Source organism: Hydra vulgaris, chromosome 11 (assembly GCF_038396675.1).
Source record: "Hydra vulgaris chromosome 11, alternate assembly HydraT2T_AEP".
Lineage (NCBI taxonomy): Eukaryota > Metazoa > Cnidaria > Hydrozoa > Anthoathecata > Hydridae > Hydra > Hydra vulgaris.
In genome coordinates, this window is record NC_088930.1 from 40,348,395 (window position 1) to 40,365,000 (window position 16,606).

At 28.2% G+C, this 16,606-nt stretch overlaps 2 protein-coding genes across 2 annotated transcripts in view; one reads left to right on the forward strand and one right to left on the reverse strand.

Moving 5' to 3' along the window:
* Positions 1–7,351, forward strand: part of LOC100207320 (autophagy-related protein 9A) — a 44,568-nt gene extending 37,217 nt beyond the window's left edge. Inside the window, exons 16-22 of the mRNA XM_065811068.1 lie at positions 5,074–5,253; positions 5,557–5,652; positions 6,069–6,135; positions 6,293–6,336; positions 6,436–6,573; positions 6,655–6,805; positions 7,190–7,351. Of these exons, the coding sequence (XP_065667140.1) occupies positions 5,074–5,253; positions 5,557–5,652; positions 6,069–6,135; positions 6,293–6,336; positions 6,436–6,573; positions 6,655–6,805; positions 7,190–7,227 (714 nt within the window). The 3' untranslated portion in view covers positions 7,228–7,351. The remainder of the gene's footprint in view (positions 1–5,073; positions 5,254–5,556; positions 5,653–6,068; positions 6,136–6,292; positions 6,337–6,435; positions 6,574–6,654; positions 6,806–7,189) is intronic.
* LOC105848893 (carbohydrate sulfotransferase 1) lies at positions 1,497–3,076 on the reverse strand. The gene is made up of 3 exons (XM_065811069.1): positions 2,808–3,076; positions 2,100–2,691; positions 1,497–2,009 (listed from the first exon to the last, which is right to left on the reverse strand). The coding sequence occupies exons 1-3, from the start codon at positions 2,980–2,982 to the stop codon at positions 1,610–1,612; spliced, it is 1,167 nt and encodes a 388-aa protein (XP_065667141.1). The 5' UTR covers positions 2,983–3,076; the 3' UTR covers positions 1,497–1,609.
* Positions 7,352–16,606: the final 9,255 nt, after the last annotated feature.

Here is a 16,606-nt window from a genome sequence, read left to right on the forward strand (position 1 = left end):
TTTAGTAAAGATGATGGTAAATGGTCATTTGAAGTCATGATGTATATTTTTGGGAAATTGGGGTGGGGAGGAAGGCAGAGGAGTCAAATAAGAATTGTGAAATTTTTAAATTTTTTTTTTGTGTGCGTTAATATAAATAATATCAACAAGCAGTTGCAAAAAAAATCTCATTGTCAAGTTTTTCATGTTGGAAAAAGAATTGAAATTGCATATATTACATAAGACATAATATAAAACGCATAACACAATTGTTTATTAAGAAAACTGTATTACAGAGGTTATGCTATGAGTTAATTTTCCAAATCATTTTTAGAATTAATATAGCTTAATTTCTATTTTTTACGGCTTAATTTATTGAAATAGGAGGTTGTCTCATGGTAAAAACGTTCACCATGCGTCTTTTATCAGGTAAAGAAAATACTGACTAACATATCAGATGTTTACTATATTATAGTAAAACGCTTATAAATTTACAATTCAGTCTAAATTCAAATTGACTTAATAATAATATATAGTAAATAAAATAAAGATAAAACAAAAGTTTTTAAAGTAGACAAGAAGATGTAAATTTTCTCAATGATCAGAGAAGATTGTATGTTCAAAAAAAGTCATGCAAAAAAATTTTGCAAAATGAAAAGTGAAGTAAGAAAAAAAAATTTAAAGTTTATAAGGGTCCATTAGAAAACAAACAAAGTTTGGTTAGTGAAAAACTTGAGGAAACAATAAAATATTTAAATACTTACGATAATGGAGACAATAAGATCTCAGTATCTCCATCCTTCTAGAAAAATTAAAGTCTGATGTTATTCCTATTTTTATTTAAAAAAGTATTGAGAAAAATTTAGTCAAAACTTCATTGAAACTTTCAGAAACAAAAGAAGACAGAAGCAAATTTAATTGATGTAGCTCATTATTGTTAAAAATTTAAAACAACAGTTAAAAAATCTAAGATGAAAACCTTAAAATATCCTTTCTTTAGATATAAAATGTACAATTTATAAAAATGTTTTATATTTAAAGTACATTAAAAAAAAAATTAACAAGCTCCCCCCAACCTTCCAAATATTTGATTTCAAATGTGTAAGATCGACAATTACCTTTTTTTTTTTACCAAAGAAACAAAGTATAATCTAAAATTAAATAGATCAAGCTACAAAAATAATTCTCTTGGTATTTTTTAAAATAATTTTTAGTGACCCTGCCGCTCTATAAATGCAAAAAAAGATGCAATTTTAGCTGATGAAAAATAAGTTGATATTTTACTAAATGTCACGTTGCCTTAAAAAAAACAGGTCTTTTTAATTTTGCTACTTCCTTATACAATTTATAACTCAGTTTTATTATTGTTACCCACCACTTTAAATAAGCTATATTACTAAATAGTAGTATTTGTCTCAAATATTCGTCTCAATTATTTGTCTTAATCATTTTGCATACTTAGAATTTTAATTTGGCACTTATAGGTTTTATTTTTTTTAATTATGTTGTATTAAATATGAACCTGTTAGGTATGTAATTATTTATCATCATTATTATTATATATTTTATTAAACACTAGCGTGCGTGTTTCAAGTGTTCATTCCTGTATATAATATTATTTTGAATTATATTAAATGTTGAAGGTTGGATAAATTAATGAACGACTAAAATCTTTAAGTGTTTTTGCTTTTTTGCCTAACTGTTCATAGCCCAATGCTCTCATAATGTTTACGCAGCTTTTTTCTACGAGTTTTACGAATTCTAAGTTTGCTTTGTGTCTCCATTTGTTAATAGAAAAGCAATTATAATTTTTACGCTGATCTACGATGTTTTCGGTATTATCTAAAAACGTTTCTGCTTGAGTTTCTGTAGTGTTTAAGTAAGAGTTGTTGTTTGACATTTTATTAAACACAGGTGTATAACAATAGAGTCTAGAAATTTTCGATTTGACTTTACTTGTTGTTTCTTCATCTAAATAACTATATATGTCTTTCAACGCTTTTCCTGAGTTAACAATTATATCCTCGTACCTGAAAACAAAAAAAAAGTTCTATTTATAGATTTTTTAAAGTTGTAAACAAAAAAAGGCGACAAGTTACAAGGTTTATTGAGAAGCATACCTTATTATAGTGACGTATTTCTGTTTTGCTAGCAGTTTGAAGTTGCGATACATTTCTTGACATCTAAGAGGGACATATTTTTGAAATGAAATATTTTTGTAGGAACTAGCGATCCATCCAGTTTTTAAAAGAGACCAAAATGATGCTCGTGGGTCGCGAACCAGATAAAGCAGCCTAAAATTAGTATCTAGGCTCACTATCGAGTCAACATTTTCTATTACAGCTTCCGGAACGCGCATTTCTAGAAGTTTAACAATCAGATTAAATTGATGGCATTCACGTTGCAGATGATAAGAATTCATTACAAAATTGTTGCAATGATCGAACTGAATTTTCACGTCAGGCGATTTTTCTTCGCATTTTCTAGTTTGTAAAGTGTGAAAAGATTTAAATATAGACTTGTTTATTCGAATCCATTCTTTTCTGTCGAAGTTGCAATGAAACATATTTTTTAAATAATCCATGGCATCTTTGTCGTATATTTGACGTTGACTTGACGTCGCAAAGTTGATGTCTATGTTGTACAAACTATCCATGTTATGTAACGGTTCGTAAAAGTATACCGAACGTAACGAACTACTCAATACTTTACCTGAAATCGAGACAACTATCAATTCTTTTTTCTACCAATACTAAACTTTTATCAAAAAATTGTTTCAAAAATGTTCCTTAAAAATATAAATTGATTTTTATTTTTACTTTTTTTACCTAAAAATGATGAACCGGATCGAGGCTGCGACAAAAGTACCAACAGTTTTTGGGGAGAATATCGAGATTCTCTCGCTTTCGGCAAGTTATTTAAATAACTGTTGAATACTTTTATTGTAAGGATAACATAGATGATTACGACAGCAATCATTGCGATTATATATCGTAAACGCATTATTATGCTTATTTTAATATTGCTTTAAGTTTGATTTTTTCTGCTCATTCATTTTGTTTTCTTTCTTGAAACGATTCAGTGTGCGATTAAATGATTGTTTATTTATATGCAGTTGAATACTCGATAAATGCTTGCTCGTTGCTTTGTTTGCACGTATTCATTTCAAAGTATTCTTGCTTTAAAATATGCATACATAATTTATAATTTTTATTTTAATATTTTTAACTTCCATTTTGCAAACGGGATATTTTATAAAAACTGAAAACCTTTGTTTCAAAAAAAAAGTAAATTTTTTTGTATTAAAGTTTCTTGTAAATTTTTTTCATTTTATAAGTTAAAAATATGAAAAAAAACAAAACTAGTTAATTAAGTCAAAGTTTTTAAAAAAATTCATAGTTTAAAATTCATTTATTAAGCGAAAAATGGAAAATTAAACACTTTTATAAGATAAAAGCGTAATTAAATGCGACAATTAAATGCCGCAATTGAATGCGACAATTTAAATTGCCTAATAAAGACAACTATCCCGATTTCGGACGTCAAATTTTAAAAATTTTGCAATATAAACATGCAAAATAAAAAAAAGGTAAAACACTTTTGGACAGCAAAATACTTAAAAAAATGGAACTTATTTCTTATTTTAAACAAAGATATGTGCAAAAGAGTGCTGGAATTACAGACGAATTCTTGAGGAAAAAATTTTCATGTAAAAAAATTGGAAATACTATCGCTATTGTTGTTAAGTTGAAAAAAAATTAGGTCAAACAACATTTAAAGTTAAGAAAATAACCTTATACTTTATATTTTAAAACCTGATACCTTTCTATTTCTAAAAAAAATTCCGATTGCTGAAAAAAATCGGAAAAGTTAATAATAAGATTTATTTTTATAATAACTTTTTCTTATGATATAATTATTTTTTCCAGCATTTTTATTATTTATCTGTTCGACTTTTTAACATACTTTTGATTTCATGAAACATCAATAAGTGTGAATCCGTTTTTACCCGGTAAAATAAATTAGTATATTTTACAAAAGAGTACTCGATATTTTTAAAAAACAGAGTAATAATAAAAAAGTTGCTTTATATGTATTCTTTACTGTTTAATATTAATTTTTAATATTACAATTGAATAAAAAGTTTTTTAAAAGCTTAAAAAAAAACTGATTCAATTATAATAAATTTTTTAAGTAAAAGGTATTTATATAAACTTTTTTTTTTTTTTTTTTCACTGTGTGTTCTTTATGTGTGAACACTTTTATAAAGACACTTAAAGAAATTATTAACACACTCAAAAAAACATATATTATTCTAATTTTAGAGTACATCACAATCCCACCCTTTTAAGATAAAAATTGTACCCTTTAAGAAAAAAATTATACTAAAAATGGTCAAATGTGGTGTAATTTGCTACCTTAAGAGTATAATGTTCTAACTAAAAGGGTATAATTTCCTACCTTAAGAAGCAGGATATGTGATATACCCTGAAAAGTAGAATATTTGATATACTTTAAAGCTATCTCTATATTTTTTTTAGAGTACATATATATATATATATATATATATATATATATATATGTGTGTGTGTGTATATGTATATATATATATATATATATATATATATATATATATATATAGACACACACATATGTATGTGCATATATATATATATATATATATATATATATATATATATATATATATGTATATATATATATATATATTTATATAAATATACACACACAGAGAGACGACTCTAAAAATAAAATGAGGTAGGGGGAAAATTGTTTAAAAGTACCAACTAGTTCCTTAAAAAAAAAGGTCTCTAATACTCACCTGACTGAATTGTGTTAAATACCCGACTGTATACGTCAAAAAACCGACTATAACTTGAAAATCAACTTCTTTAGGGGGAAAACACCCCTCCCCTCCCCCCCACACAACCCCTATTAAAATCGCCTCTGTGTGTGTATATATATATATATATATATATATATATATATATATATATATATATATATATATATATATATATATATATATATATATATATATATATAAATTTATATATATATATCTTTCTGTCTTAGATATATTTATTAGAAGAATTAATGAGTCCGCTGTTGACACCTTTTATCTTATGCTTTGGTTTGCGCTATAAAGCACTACAAATTGTTGATTTTTATCGTAATTTCACAGTGGAGGTAGCTGGCCTCGGCGATGTGTGCTCGTTTGCCCAAATGGATATTCGAAAGCACGGCGCAAAAAATGTAACGCTTTTTTTTAATAAGTTTTTATATTCATATATATAACATGTTCTATGTTGTTTGTTTGTTTTAATTTTTTAAAAAGATAACTATATATATACCTAATATTACTACAGTCCTTTTAATACTTTAATATTTATTGTTTGAATATTTTTATATTGTTTATATTTTATTCACAAACTATATTGTTTTAAATGGTAAAGTTATGTTAAAAACCAATGCCAATAAAAACCGTTACTAAGTTTGTAATTTTTCTGCGTTCTTTTATATTACTAAGTTGTTTATTTTTATCTTTAATTTGCCTAGTGGAGTGATGAAGGCTGCTCCAAAGAAGATCAAATATTATCCGCAGAAAGTCAAGCTGAAAATGCAAAGACTGAGCTTTCGCTTTTAAACTTTTCAGTAAGTATTTGTCTAAAAAATGAATATCATCCAAATGCTATTATTTCTACTTGTACTTAAACTCGTGAAAAAGTAACGGAGATAAAAAGTAAGAGAGATCTAATTCCTTTTTATGCACTTTTAAACTTTTAAAAAACTTTTAAAAGTAAACAAAACATTTTGTTTTCTTGCTTTGCGTCCTTGTGATCTGTAACATCAATTTTTCACTATTAAGCCACAAAAGCCTTCGTCAAATGCGTTGATTCAAATTTGTCTAATTAAATAAAATATGTACTGGTTTTCATGTACTTGTCAATTTTTTGTTTGCACATTTTATTATTTGTTTGCACATTGTATAATCCAGATAAGTACGTTCAATAAATTATTATTATTTTATAATAATATATAAATGCATTTTTTTTTTATATTTTGTATAGATAAAAAATCCTGACTGGAAACCTTCATCTTATGGAAAACAATTTATTGAGACTATAAAAGAACAAGGTATCTTTTTATTGTATATTTCCATATTATATATATATTTCTATATATTTTTATTGTATATTTCTCAGATAATAAATATAATTAACGCTTTTGTAACAACAAAATGGAGTATTCAAGTCAGTGTATTTGGTTTTGTACTTGATTGTTTTCATTTTAGCTTTTCAACAATCATTGTCTCACTCACTCAGCTCTAATCAGACGGTTAGTTTTTAAAAGTCAAGTATCAGTTTTACTTGAATCGTATTTTTTACTAAGGATAAAGAGGCTTAAGAAAATTTATGTAAATAATTTTTTTTTCAGCCTTTTAATGCGGGTACAAGTTTTGACTTTACAAACTTTATTGGTCTTCAATCTATCGCCTATCCTGCTCTTGATCCAGCTATAATGGTCTCACGCAACGATGATGTTTTGCGAAATAGTATTATGTATTTGCATGAGGTGCATGCATATATATTGAGTTTTTTATTTGTTTTATTTTAAATTGTAAGCATAATAATTTGACAATTTTTAAATAACTAGGTACAAAATCGTCGCCCAGTTTCGGTAACTAGTTTAAAGTCAAGTTACGGAGATAATGCTTTTGAAAATAGTGATTTACGAAGAACGTGGCCTTCTGCCACATCGAGGCAGACTTCATCCGGTTTAAACAAAGAAAATGTGCTTCCAAAATGTAATTAATTTTCATCCTTACATGATTTTTTTTATTTTTTTTTATTTTACAAAATACGGATTGCCATAAAGTATGTACGCTCGGATGCGGGAGAGGGGGTCTGCAAATTACGTATATGGGATGGGGGCAGGGGTCAATTATAAAAGAAATGAGACACTAAATTAAAATAAATAATATAAAATGTTGGGTATATAGGTTAAAAGTGTATGTACTTTTAGGGAGATGGAGACTACTAAAAAAGCGTATATCAAAATGCGGTAGGAGTGGGGAAGGGGAGGGTCGAAATAAAAGAGTTCTTACTTTATGGACGACCCCATATGACGTTTATTTTTAAGAATTTTTTACAGTATTGGATTAATAATATTTGAGAAAAAAATAATTTAGATAGCGCAATGAAGAATCCAGCAGACGATAGGCTTTAAGAAAACTCTTGTAATATATAAAAGTTGGTATTGATAAAGTTTTTTAATTGCCTTATGTAATTATTTGAATGAGTTTACTTCTTTTTTTATTTGTGTTTGCTTTGTTTGTATAAACTTTTTTAAATGTGTTTTTGTCATTTACTGTTGCTGATGTCAAATCTACCAAAATTGAGAGAGAGGAGGAGCCAATCAAAAAAAAAAGTTAACAAGAACGGCCGTGGCGCTGTGGTTAAAGGTGCAAAAGATCCAGGGTTTGAAGCCAGCTCTGGGCATATTTTGTGCCATCGGTATGGAAGTGGGCGCGTATTTCCTGGTTAAATGCTTTTTCGTGGTGCTTTGTGACAAAACCGTTAGGTCTTCTAGGGCACTTAAAACAAAAATTAATTTGAAAAAAAAATCATCAACAAATTTTTTTTCTTGCCATTAGCCTCATTCAAAATTAGTAGACTCTCGCGTGTGTTTTTCATTTAAATCTCAAAAAAAAGTTTATTGTACATGTAACAATTCATATTTTTCTATTATTTTCGAAATTGCTCAGAGAATCTGATTATAATGGTATCTCTTAAAATCACAATCAACAGCGATTCATATCTTTATTAGTTTTATTTTATTACTTTTATTTGTTATTTTAGTAATTGATACAAAAATATATGTGCATGTCACATACAAAGCAAAATAAACCAGTTTCTAATGGTATATCATTTTTTTCTGAAGATGAAAAAATGGGTCTTCTGAAGTCTTTGTAAATAGGCATTTAATGTACAGACATTAGATGTACTGAAAAATTGATGTGCAAAGTTTTTTATCAAAACAATCCGTATGTCTACAGTAGCTTTTTGACCATGCATTATGAGTTGCTTTCCCAGTCATATATACGAAACCCCCAATCTATTTCGAAACTTTAAGAAATTTTTTGCTGAAAAGTGTTTACGTCGAAAGAAATATATATACGTCGAAATGCTAAATGAGAAATTTTGAAAAAAATATCACTGAAAAAAATGTTTTTCATTGCTATTTAGAAAATTATTAAACCCCTACACGAAAAAAACTTACTGTGCCAATGTGTAGCATGGATCATCTAGCTCTGTTTTACAACGTTGGGGCCATGAATACCGATTCATGGCCCCACATTGTAAAACAGAGCCCTATACTGGGCCCGTCTGCGGGCCCTTTTTTTTCAGTGGAAAATTATTTTTTTCTCGCAAATTATTTTTTCGAAAATATTTTTTTTTTTTCAAAATGTTTTTGCGAAGAAAAATATTTTTCTTTGACAGATAAAATAAGGAAGTTATTAACTTCTGTAAATAAAACAGTTAAAATGACCTGATTACTTTCAACCAAACAAGACAGTTTTCTAACTGGAACTAAATTTGTATTTGTCAAAGAAAATTTTTTATCAACAGATCGTTTAAAAAATGTTATTTTAAAAAAGAAACTATATCGTCTATACTGTCTTGGTGACAGTAAAACGTCTTAAAAACAGTCTTAATGATAAGTTAAAATTAAAGAAAAGTTTAAAAAATAAACTGAATCTATTTCAAAATGATTTTCAGCTCTGACATCAATGCTGCAGTTATGTTCTCTGCAATCCTCAATTTTATCATTAGAAGAACCTTTGTTTCCATATCGGAAAAATTCGGTTATTGATTGACTACCAAGAGATTCTTTTGATCTTATCTCATTTTTAAGTTTTCTCTTTTGAGCTCCAGACTTATGTTGTAATTTAAGTTGGACATGGTGTTTGAATAACTTGACAATCAAAAACAATAATTTTCCTTTCGAGACATTATTTAAATCATGAACATTAAATGTATCTTTTAAATAAGTAAAAGTTTAGTTTTGGAACATCGGAATCATAATATTTTCAAATGATATATATTAAAAGGATATAGGAAAATAATTTATTCTGAAACTATTTGAGTCTTAACTCAAATAGTTTCAGAATAAATTATTTTTCTTTTTTTAGTTTATTGATTTGATAACTAAGTTTAACTAGTGTAAAATGATAAACCTGAAAGATTATGGTAATTATTACCAAATTATGCTAACCAATCTAATAACGAAGAAAAAACTATGATATGAAAAAAATGCGGAAATTAGTTTACACAACGATCCGCATAATAGTTTCAAGACTATGGCGCTGTTAAGTGCAAATATAAATGTTAAGCTACTTGTTAATCTTAACGGCTAATAACTATATTTCATAACGAAGATGAGTTTAGCTTCAGGAATCACTCAAAGAAATCAGCTTTAAAAAAATGGCAATATATATAAAATAAGTAAAAAAACAAGAAGGTTACCTGAATTGTTGAAATGTCTGTCTGTTTTCTACTTTTTAATTTTAGACAATGTTTTTGGTACAAAATTTTTTCTTTTCACATTTATTTTTAATTCAAAACAATAAAATTTTACTCGGATTTACTATTTTTCCGGTTTTATTGGGCCCTCTTTACCTCCGGGCCCCAGAGCTGCAGTACCACCTTCCCTCCCATCCGCCCCACCTTGTGGGGGCCATGAACCTATATATACGAAGACTACACAGCAATAAACAAATAAGTCACATTTAAAAAGTTTTAAGAAAGTAACTACAGTCGATTTTCAAAACGCTTTAAATTGCTTTCTACGTATTTCGAGAAAAACACTATTTGATATATATTTTAAAGTTAGCAGTTTTACAAGAGATTTGTAATTAAAATATTTACTCATATGTAAACTTTATTAACTTAATTACATTATGGATTGGAAAAAAAAAGTTTAATTTAAAAAAATAAGTATTTGTGTTGTTTTTTTTGTCGGAAAAACGGAGACAAGCTTTTTTATAGATGAAAGCGGCATACAAAACGCCTTACAGGTATATGCACTGCAAAAACTATTACACCCCAAAAACCACACAATTACTTATTGGAATGTAGCTTGTCCGATTTACACTTAAAAAGTTAAAGTTTGATTTTTTTTTCATTAAAATGTTCATGCTAATGGAAAAATAAATCAGCTTTTCATTTTTATAGCTTTAAGTGCTTATTTTGAGCCTTTTCTAAAAAATTCTCTGGTTTTTTAAATCAAATATTTCAGTAAAAATACCATAAAACATGTAAATGTCAGATTAAGTTTGCAAAGTTGACTTTTATAAGCTCTTAAGCGCCCTTTTCAATAAAAATCATAAAGTTAAATTATTTTGCAGCATTATTTTTTACATTTTTGAGCCAAGTTCAACCTAATAGTGATGTGGCTTTTGGGGTGCATTTAGAATATAAACTTAAAAGTCAAAAAGAACAACAAAAATAATGTTTAATAATAACTTGAAATCATAATAATATAAAATCATACATTACATTTAAAAAGAATGTTTAAGTTATACATAAATTCTTTATTAAAAAACTATTCATCCCTCTCTGATTTATTACTATTGAATAAACTCTTCCTTGGATTTGTCCCTGTTTTTTGCAAAGATGCAGCAGGAAAAATCATTGCAGGTTTGTTGCCCTCAACATAACACGCTAACTTGCTGCACTGAGATTTTAAAATATCGTGGCATTTTGGACATTCCCTAAATATTGCTACTTTACAAATGTTTACAGTACATGCACATATCTCTTTACATTTAATAAAGATTTTCTTTACATCTTCTTTTTTTTCTGCATTTTGCAATTGTGTTTGAACCTTTTGTTCTTTCTTTTCATTAATGCTTGCAACTAAACTCAAAATGTCTTTAGCTTTCATGGACCCATGAGCTTGATTTATTAGTGTTGAACTGGTAGATAGATTTGGTTTTACTTTTCTAATAGTCATAAATCCTGATATCTCCTCAAGTTGGATGCTCTTCTCGTGCAGCTCATTAATCAAAGATTGAGCATTTTTAAACGTTTCTTTCCAATACAATGCTAATCCTCTTCTACTATCAGGAGAGACAACAAATGATGAATCAGGGTCAATGTTGATTGCATAGATAAAATTGGTGCCTCTTCAGGAGACTCTATGCAGTTATCTGCTCTATCAAACTTGTCCTGCTGCATGAATTCAATTTTTAAGGCTTCATTGGTTAGACCAACTCGTTTTATAGCTTTTAGGAGAGTGGGTAAGCATGAATACTTCTTTGTTTAGAGGATTTACCTCAGTAAATATTTCATCTTTTTCTTTTCTATATTCATGATGAGTATTTTTATTTAACTGGTCTAATAGTTGTGTAACCCCTGTTGTATCTGGTGGGGTAAGAAATATCCATATGTCTCTTGATTGAAGGAATGACTTAACATGATAATCAAATCTCAAACTATGTTCATCTGATAATAGGACCACTGGTCTTTTAGTATTTTTCTCTTTTATATACTCATCAAATTCTTTTAAAGTGGCCAAAAGTGTATGGCCATCTGATACGCCATGGTCTGGAGTGGTTACCAGTAGATGTTTTATTTTAGCTGCTGCTTCATTAGATGCCATCAGGCTTGTTATACCGACGTTGCCAAATATTACTTGACACATAAAGACCTCTCCTGAAATTGTAAGTTGTAATTTTTTTAGTAACATGATCTCAGTTCAAGTTAGTTTAAAAAGTTATTAAACAGCACAGTTTTATTACTTTACGTTTAATGTAGTACTTTACGTTTAACGTAAGTAATAAAACTGTGCTGCTATTAAACAGCACAGTTTTATTACTTACGTTAAATGTATAGTGAGACTAAATTAAACCAGTAAGTCTTGATAAAAATAGATTTGTTAAAAAATATAGTTTAAATCAAAAAGTTGGTTTTACATCTAAAAATATTGGTCTAAATTAAATCATTTTAAGAAAATATCAAATACTAAAATAAAAACAAACTGAGAATGACACGAAGGGATGGAAGGTAACACATTCTCTGTTTTCTTTCTGCATTTTTTTGGATTGATCTCCTTTCGCTTCATAGACCAAACCAGAAGAAGCTCCATCAATACCATAATGAATGAATTGTGGAGTTTCATCATTATTGAAAACTCTTGTGGTGTCAATGTTTCCTTTCCAAATACCTTCCTCAATGTGCTCGGCTTCTGTCATAATTCCAGCAGCAATAAGTTCCTCTGCAAGTGCTTCTACAATATAATTGGTTAAATTGGCTACTCTTATTTGCAATAATGACTTTAAAAAGAAAGAAAGTAGTTAAAAAGGAAACACATATTTTTAACACAACTAGGATAGATAATGATTTATTCTCTAGAAACATGACATCATCAGTTTTTATTAACAAAAAAACCTATGTGATTGCGAGCCATTTTTTTGTACAATTTAAAGCTCTGTTGATTGACACTTGTCTTTGACGTTTGACTGCTAAACTGTTATGTTTTGCATGAAATCTTAGCCAAAATGAACGACCAAGTCTAAAAAAATAAATATGCAAACATATATTAATTTTTTTTAACAAGTACTAAAGATTCTGAAAATAAAAGCAAATTTTAGAAATACCGTTGATACTTTAATGCCAATTTAGCTGCAGATGATAATGGATGATATTTTCGTCCTCTTTTTAATCTCTTGTTTGTGCAATCTCTTATTCTCAATGTATCTAAAATTAATTTAGTCAGTTGTGCTGTATTGATACCTTGCAAAGATCTATTTTTATTTTTCACAAATCGTACAATTGAATTCTCTTCCTCTTCTAATAATATAGAGCATTATTGACGTTCTTTTCTTGTTTCTATTTTACCATCCAAACGTCAATTTATTGTCTCTCGACCTTTATAGGTTTGGCGTGTTCACGCTTATTTTTAGAGTAAATGATTCTGCTTGCATGTTTTTGTGGACTATAAATATTTTTAAGTTTTGATGTTGCGTACTCGCCCATGTTATGTTTATATAGCTGATGAAGCAATGAATTAGTCCAAAATATATTAGTTTGAGACTTTGTTTATTGATATATGAGCGAACTCGATACATCATACCAATTATATTAGTGATTTTAGATTGAATAAATCTTATTTGAGGAAGCCAGGATAAGTTCTCATCAACATAAACTCCTAAGAATCTAATATTGGCTTGTTTTTTAATTAAGTTAAAAACATTTTGTCAGTGATTAACAACATAAAATGAAACATTTATGCCTATGGGAAAAACGAATGAAAGTGTAGTTTTAATTGTTTGGCATGAAGAAATTGCTGGGCGGTGCAAAGAAGAGCTAATTTCTACATATTATTTATTTTGTAAGAATATTGGGACAAACCTGAAGTTACTATTTGGTGTGAAAATTGCTACGCTTAATAACAAAAATTAGAGTTTAGTGATGTTTTTGATATATATAATTAATGGCAATGAAATCGCAACCAAAAAAATCAATTAAAATATTTGGAAAGTGGTCACACATTTATGAGTTGTGACTCATTTCATCTTTTATTAAAGAAGCAACTGAAACTATGTCACTTGTACGATTTCAATGGTTTTCTTCAAAGAGTGGAACCAACGAAACGAAATACAAAAGTTAAAATTATGCATGTAAGTTTGATTTTAGTTCTATAAAATTTTAAAAATTGTAGCTGTAGCTAAGTGAGTTTTTATTCTTTTAAGACCATACTCAATATATGTTGAATAAATTATCTTCTTGCCCATATATAGAAAACATCGCCGAAATCGAGTTCAAACGTCAATTTTATCCAAAAAGCAGAAAGAAAAAATGTCAAATTTACCATATACTAAAAGAGATTTAATCAATCCTATCTAAAAATTGAAACTTGTTTTAACACTTTGTCCTTTAATGCCCCTTAATAGAAGAGAGTTTTGGAAAAATTTGTTGGCCAGATGTAGTACCCCAAGAAATACATTAAAATCTGATTGGAACTATTGCACACTTTTAATTTTACAACATAAATACATAATTTAAAATAATTTTCAAAAATGCTATCAAACTTAAAAATCTCTGCCTCGATTACCCCCAAAAATTGAAAATAACCGAATTTTTGTGAAGTAATTACTCAAAATCTACTGGTCATTTTAGATTGAAATTTGGAACATTTTTTAATCATGGTAACATAATTCATTTGAGAGAAAATAAATGAAAACAAATAAATGTTTTAGAAATTATGCATGAAACACTAAAAAGTAAGCGAGCTAACAACACTAATATAACACAATTTCTAAAATGCATTGAAAAAAATCATTTTTCAAAATGTATTTTAATAATATGAAGAACAATCTGTAAAAATTTCAGCACTTTTGAATAATCATTTAAAAAGTTATCATTTTGCAAACTTTGAAAACTTGTGAAAAAGTATATTTTAAGATTTTACGATATAAAAATTAAAATTCGAATTCGATTGATCATTGAATTTATCACCAAAAATATAAATCCAAATTATTATTACTTAAAGTTAAAATTTTGCATTAAAAGTTTTTGTATTCTGTGAACAAAAGATTAATGGACAAAATTTTTTTTTATTTATTTTTTTTCAAAATTGACTTTTATTTCTTGGGTTACCACCTTAAGAGTTTCTTCGTTTAATTCTTCAATTTCAAAATTATATATTATAAAAGTCTTGCAAGCATAGAAATTTCCTTGTTATTTGTTTTTTCCTTTATGTGTTATAACTTATTTCATCTTCTAAATACATTTATTTTACATAAAAAAATTTTTTAATTTTTAACAGATGCAACTAATATAACTGTTTTGTAATATTAGTCAGTCGCGTAGCATGCTGGTCCTTTTTCATAATCTATGGTTGCAAAAGGTGTAAAATTCATCTTCAAATAACCGGTTGTAATGACACTCATTGAATACCTAGATAACCAGGTAAACAAAATAAATCGTTCTTAGAACTTAACTCCCACCTCGAAGTGAACAATTGAACCCGAAAGTTGTACTTCTTTACCGAGCTTACGCTCAGTAGTTTCAGGCAATTTACCAGCGCCCTTTCAAAGTGAATTTAAGTGTACCTAAAACTGTTATTTTAATATTGTTTTTGAAATGGAAGTCCAGCGAACAGGTATATATTTACAATAATAGAAAACAATAGTTGTATCTTTGTTGATAAAAAACTATTTGATTGTAAAGATGATGATAGATTAGCACTAAAATAAGAATTTGTAAAGATTTTAATAGATTAGAACTTTTGGGATTGTTTGGAATTGCTCCTAAACTAATTTTTATTGTTACTTTATTTATTTATCTCTCCGAAAAAGTTACTCTTGTGTGCTCGTACGTGCTCTTTCTATATTTTTTTTAATTTTTGTAAGTTTGATTACGTGTCGTGTGAGAAAATGAGACATTTTTGAAGTATGGCGGAAAGAAATTTCAATACAGTGATGAAACAATTAACTTCAATAGTAGTGACACTAAAGAAGGACCTAGTGAGTGAGTTTTGAAAAACAATTCAAAAATTTGTGCGGCGAATTTGCCAAAAAAGTATAACAACGATGTCGCTCAGTTGACAAGTTTTTACACCACAACAAAGACTGGTCGGACAGTGATTTTGTAATTTTTAAGTGCTTAGAGGAAGGTGAAAAGACAAAAAACACAGAGTGTCCAAAAAAACATTTCAAAGAATGCAGTCATTCAGCAAAAACTAGGAGAGTGAAAGATCTTGTTGAAGGTAGAACATCTGATGAGCTTTCTCTAGCTACACGAATTTAATTAAGGCATGAGGGTAAAAGAGATACTGCAAAAGTTGTTCATATGGTTTCATCACTTACCAGTTCACCAAGAAGAGCAACCAAAGTAAAAAAACGTATTTTCACTGAAAGTAAGGCTCCTATAAAAATGACAGCACAGAGTGCGTTAGCTCTCTTTGTTGATAATAAATTTACAAAGAACCAATACATCGATATTCAACAAACCTCTAAATCGCACAACGCTCACCATACAATCATTTATTGGAGGCGAAGAAGCAATGTTATCCCGATGACATCAAAATAACTGAAATATCTGCCGAGCTTTCTTAAAAATCATTAGTGAACCACACAGTTCAAAGACTTTTGAGTGCACAGAGAGATATTTTAAAAGCAAGGCAGCAGAATTTTCATCCCAAAAAACTAAATATTTTATTCAAGTGGGGTTGTAATGGTGCATCGGCTCATAGCCGATATATGCAAGGTTTTGAAACGGACGATAATGATGATTCGAGCATTTATTTTGTATCTATGGTTCACCTTATATTGACTGCTTTGTCGGTAAGTGAGTCATGTGATTTGATTCTGTGGAATAATCCTGTACCTTCATCAAAAGATATTGTCGTCCCATCAAAATAATGTTTCACAAAGAAACACCTGATTTTGTAACACAACAAGTTGATAATGTTAAAAAAGAAATACAGGATCTGAGCCCCAGTGAGGTTATTGTGGAAGATGTACAATTTAAAATACAATCAACGTTTTCACTAACGATGATCGATGGTAAAACTTGCAGCACTCTTTCCAATACAGCTG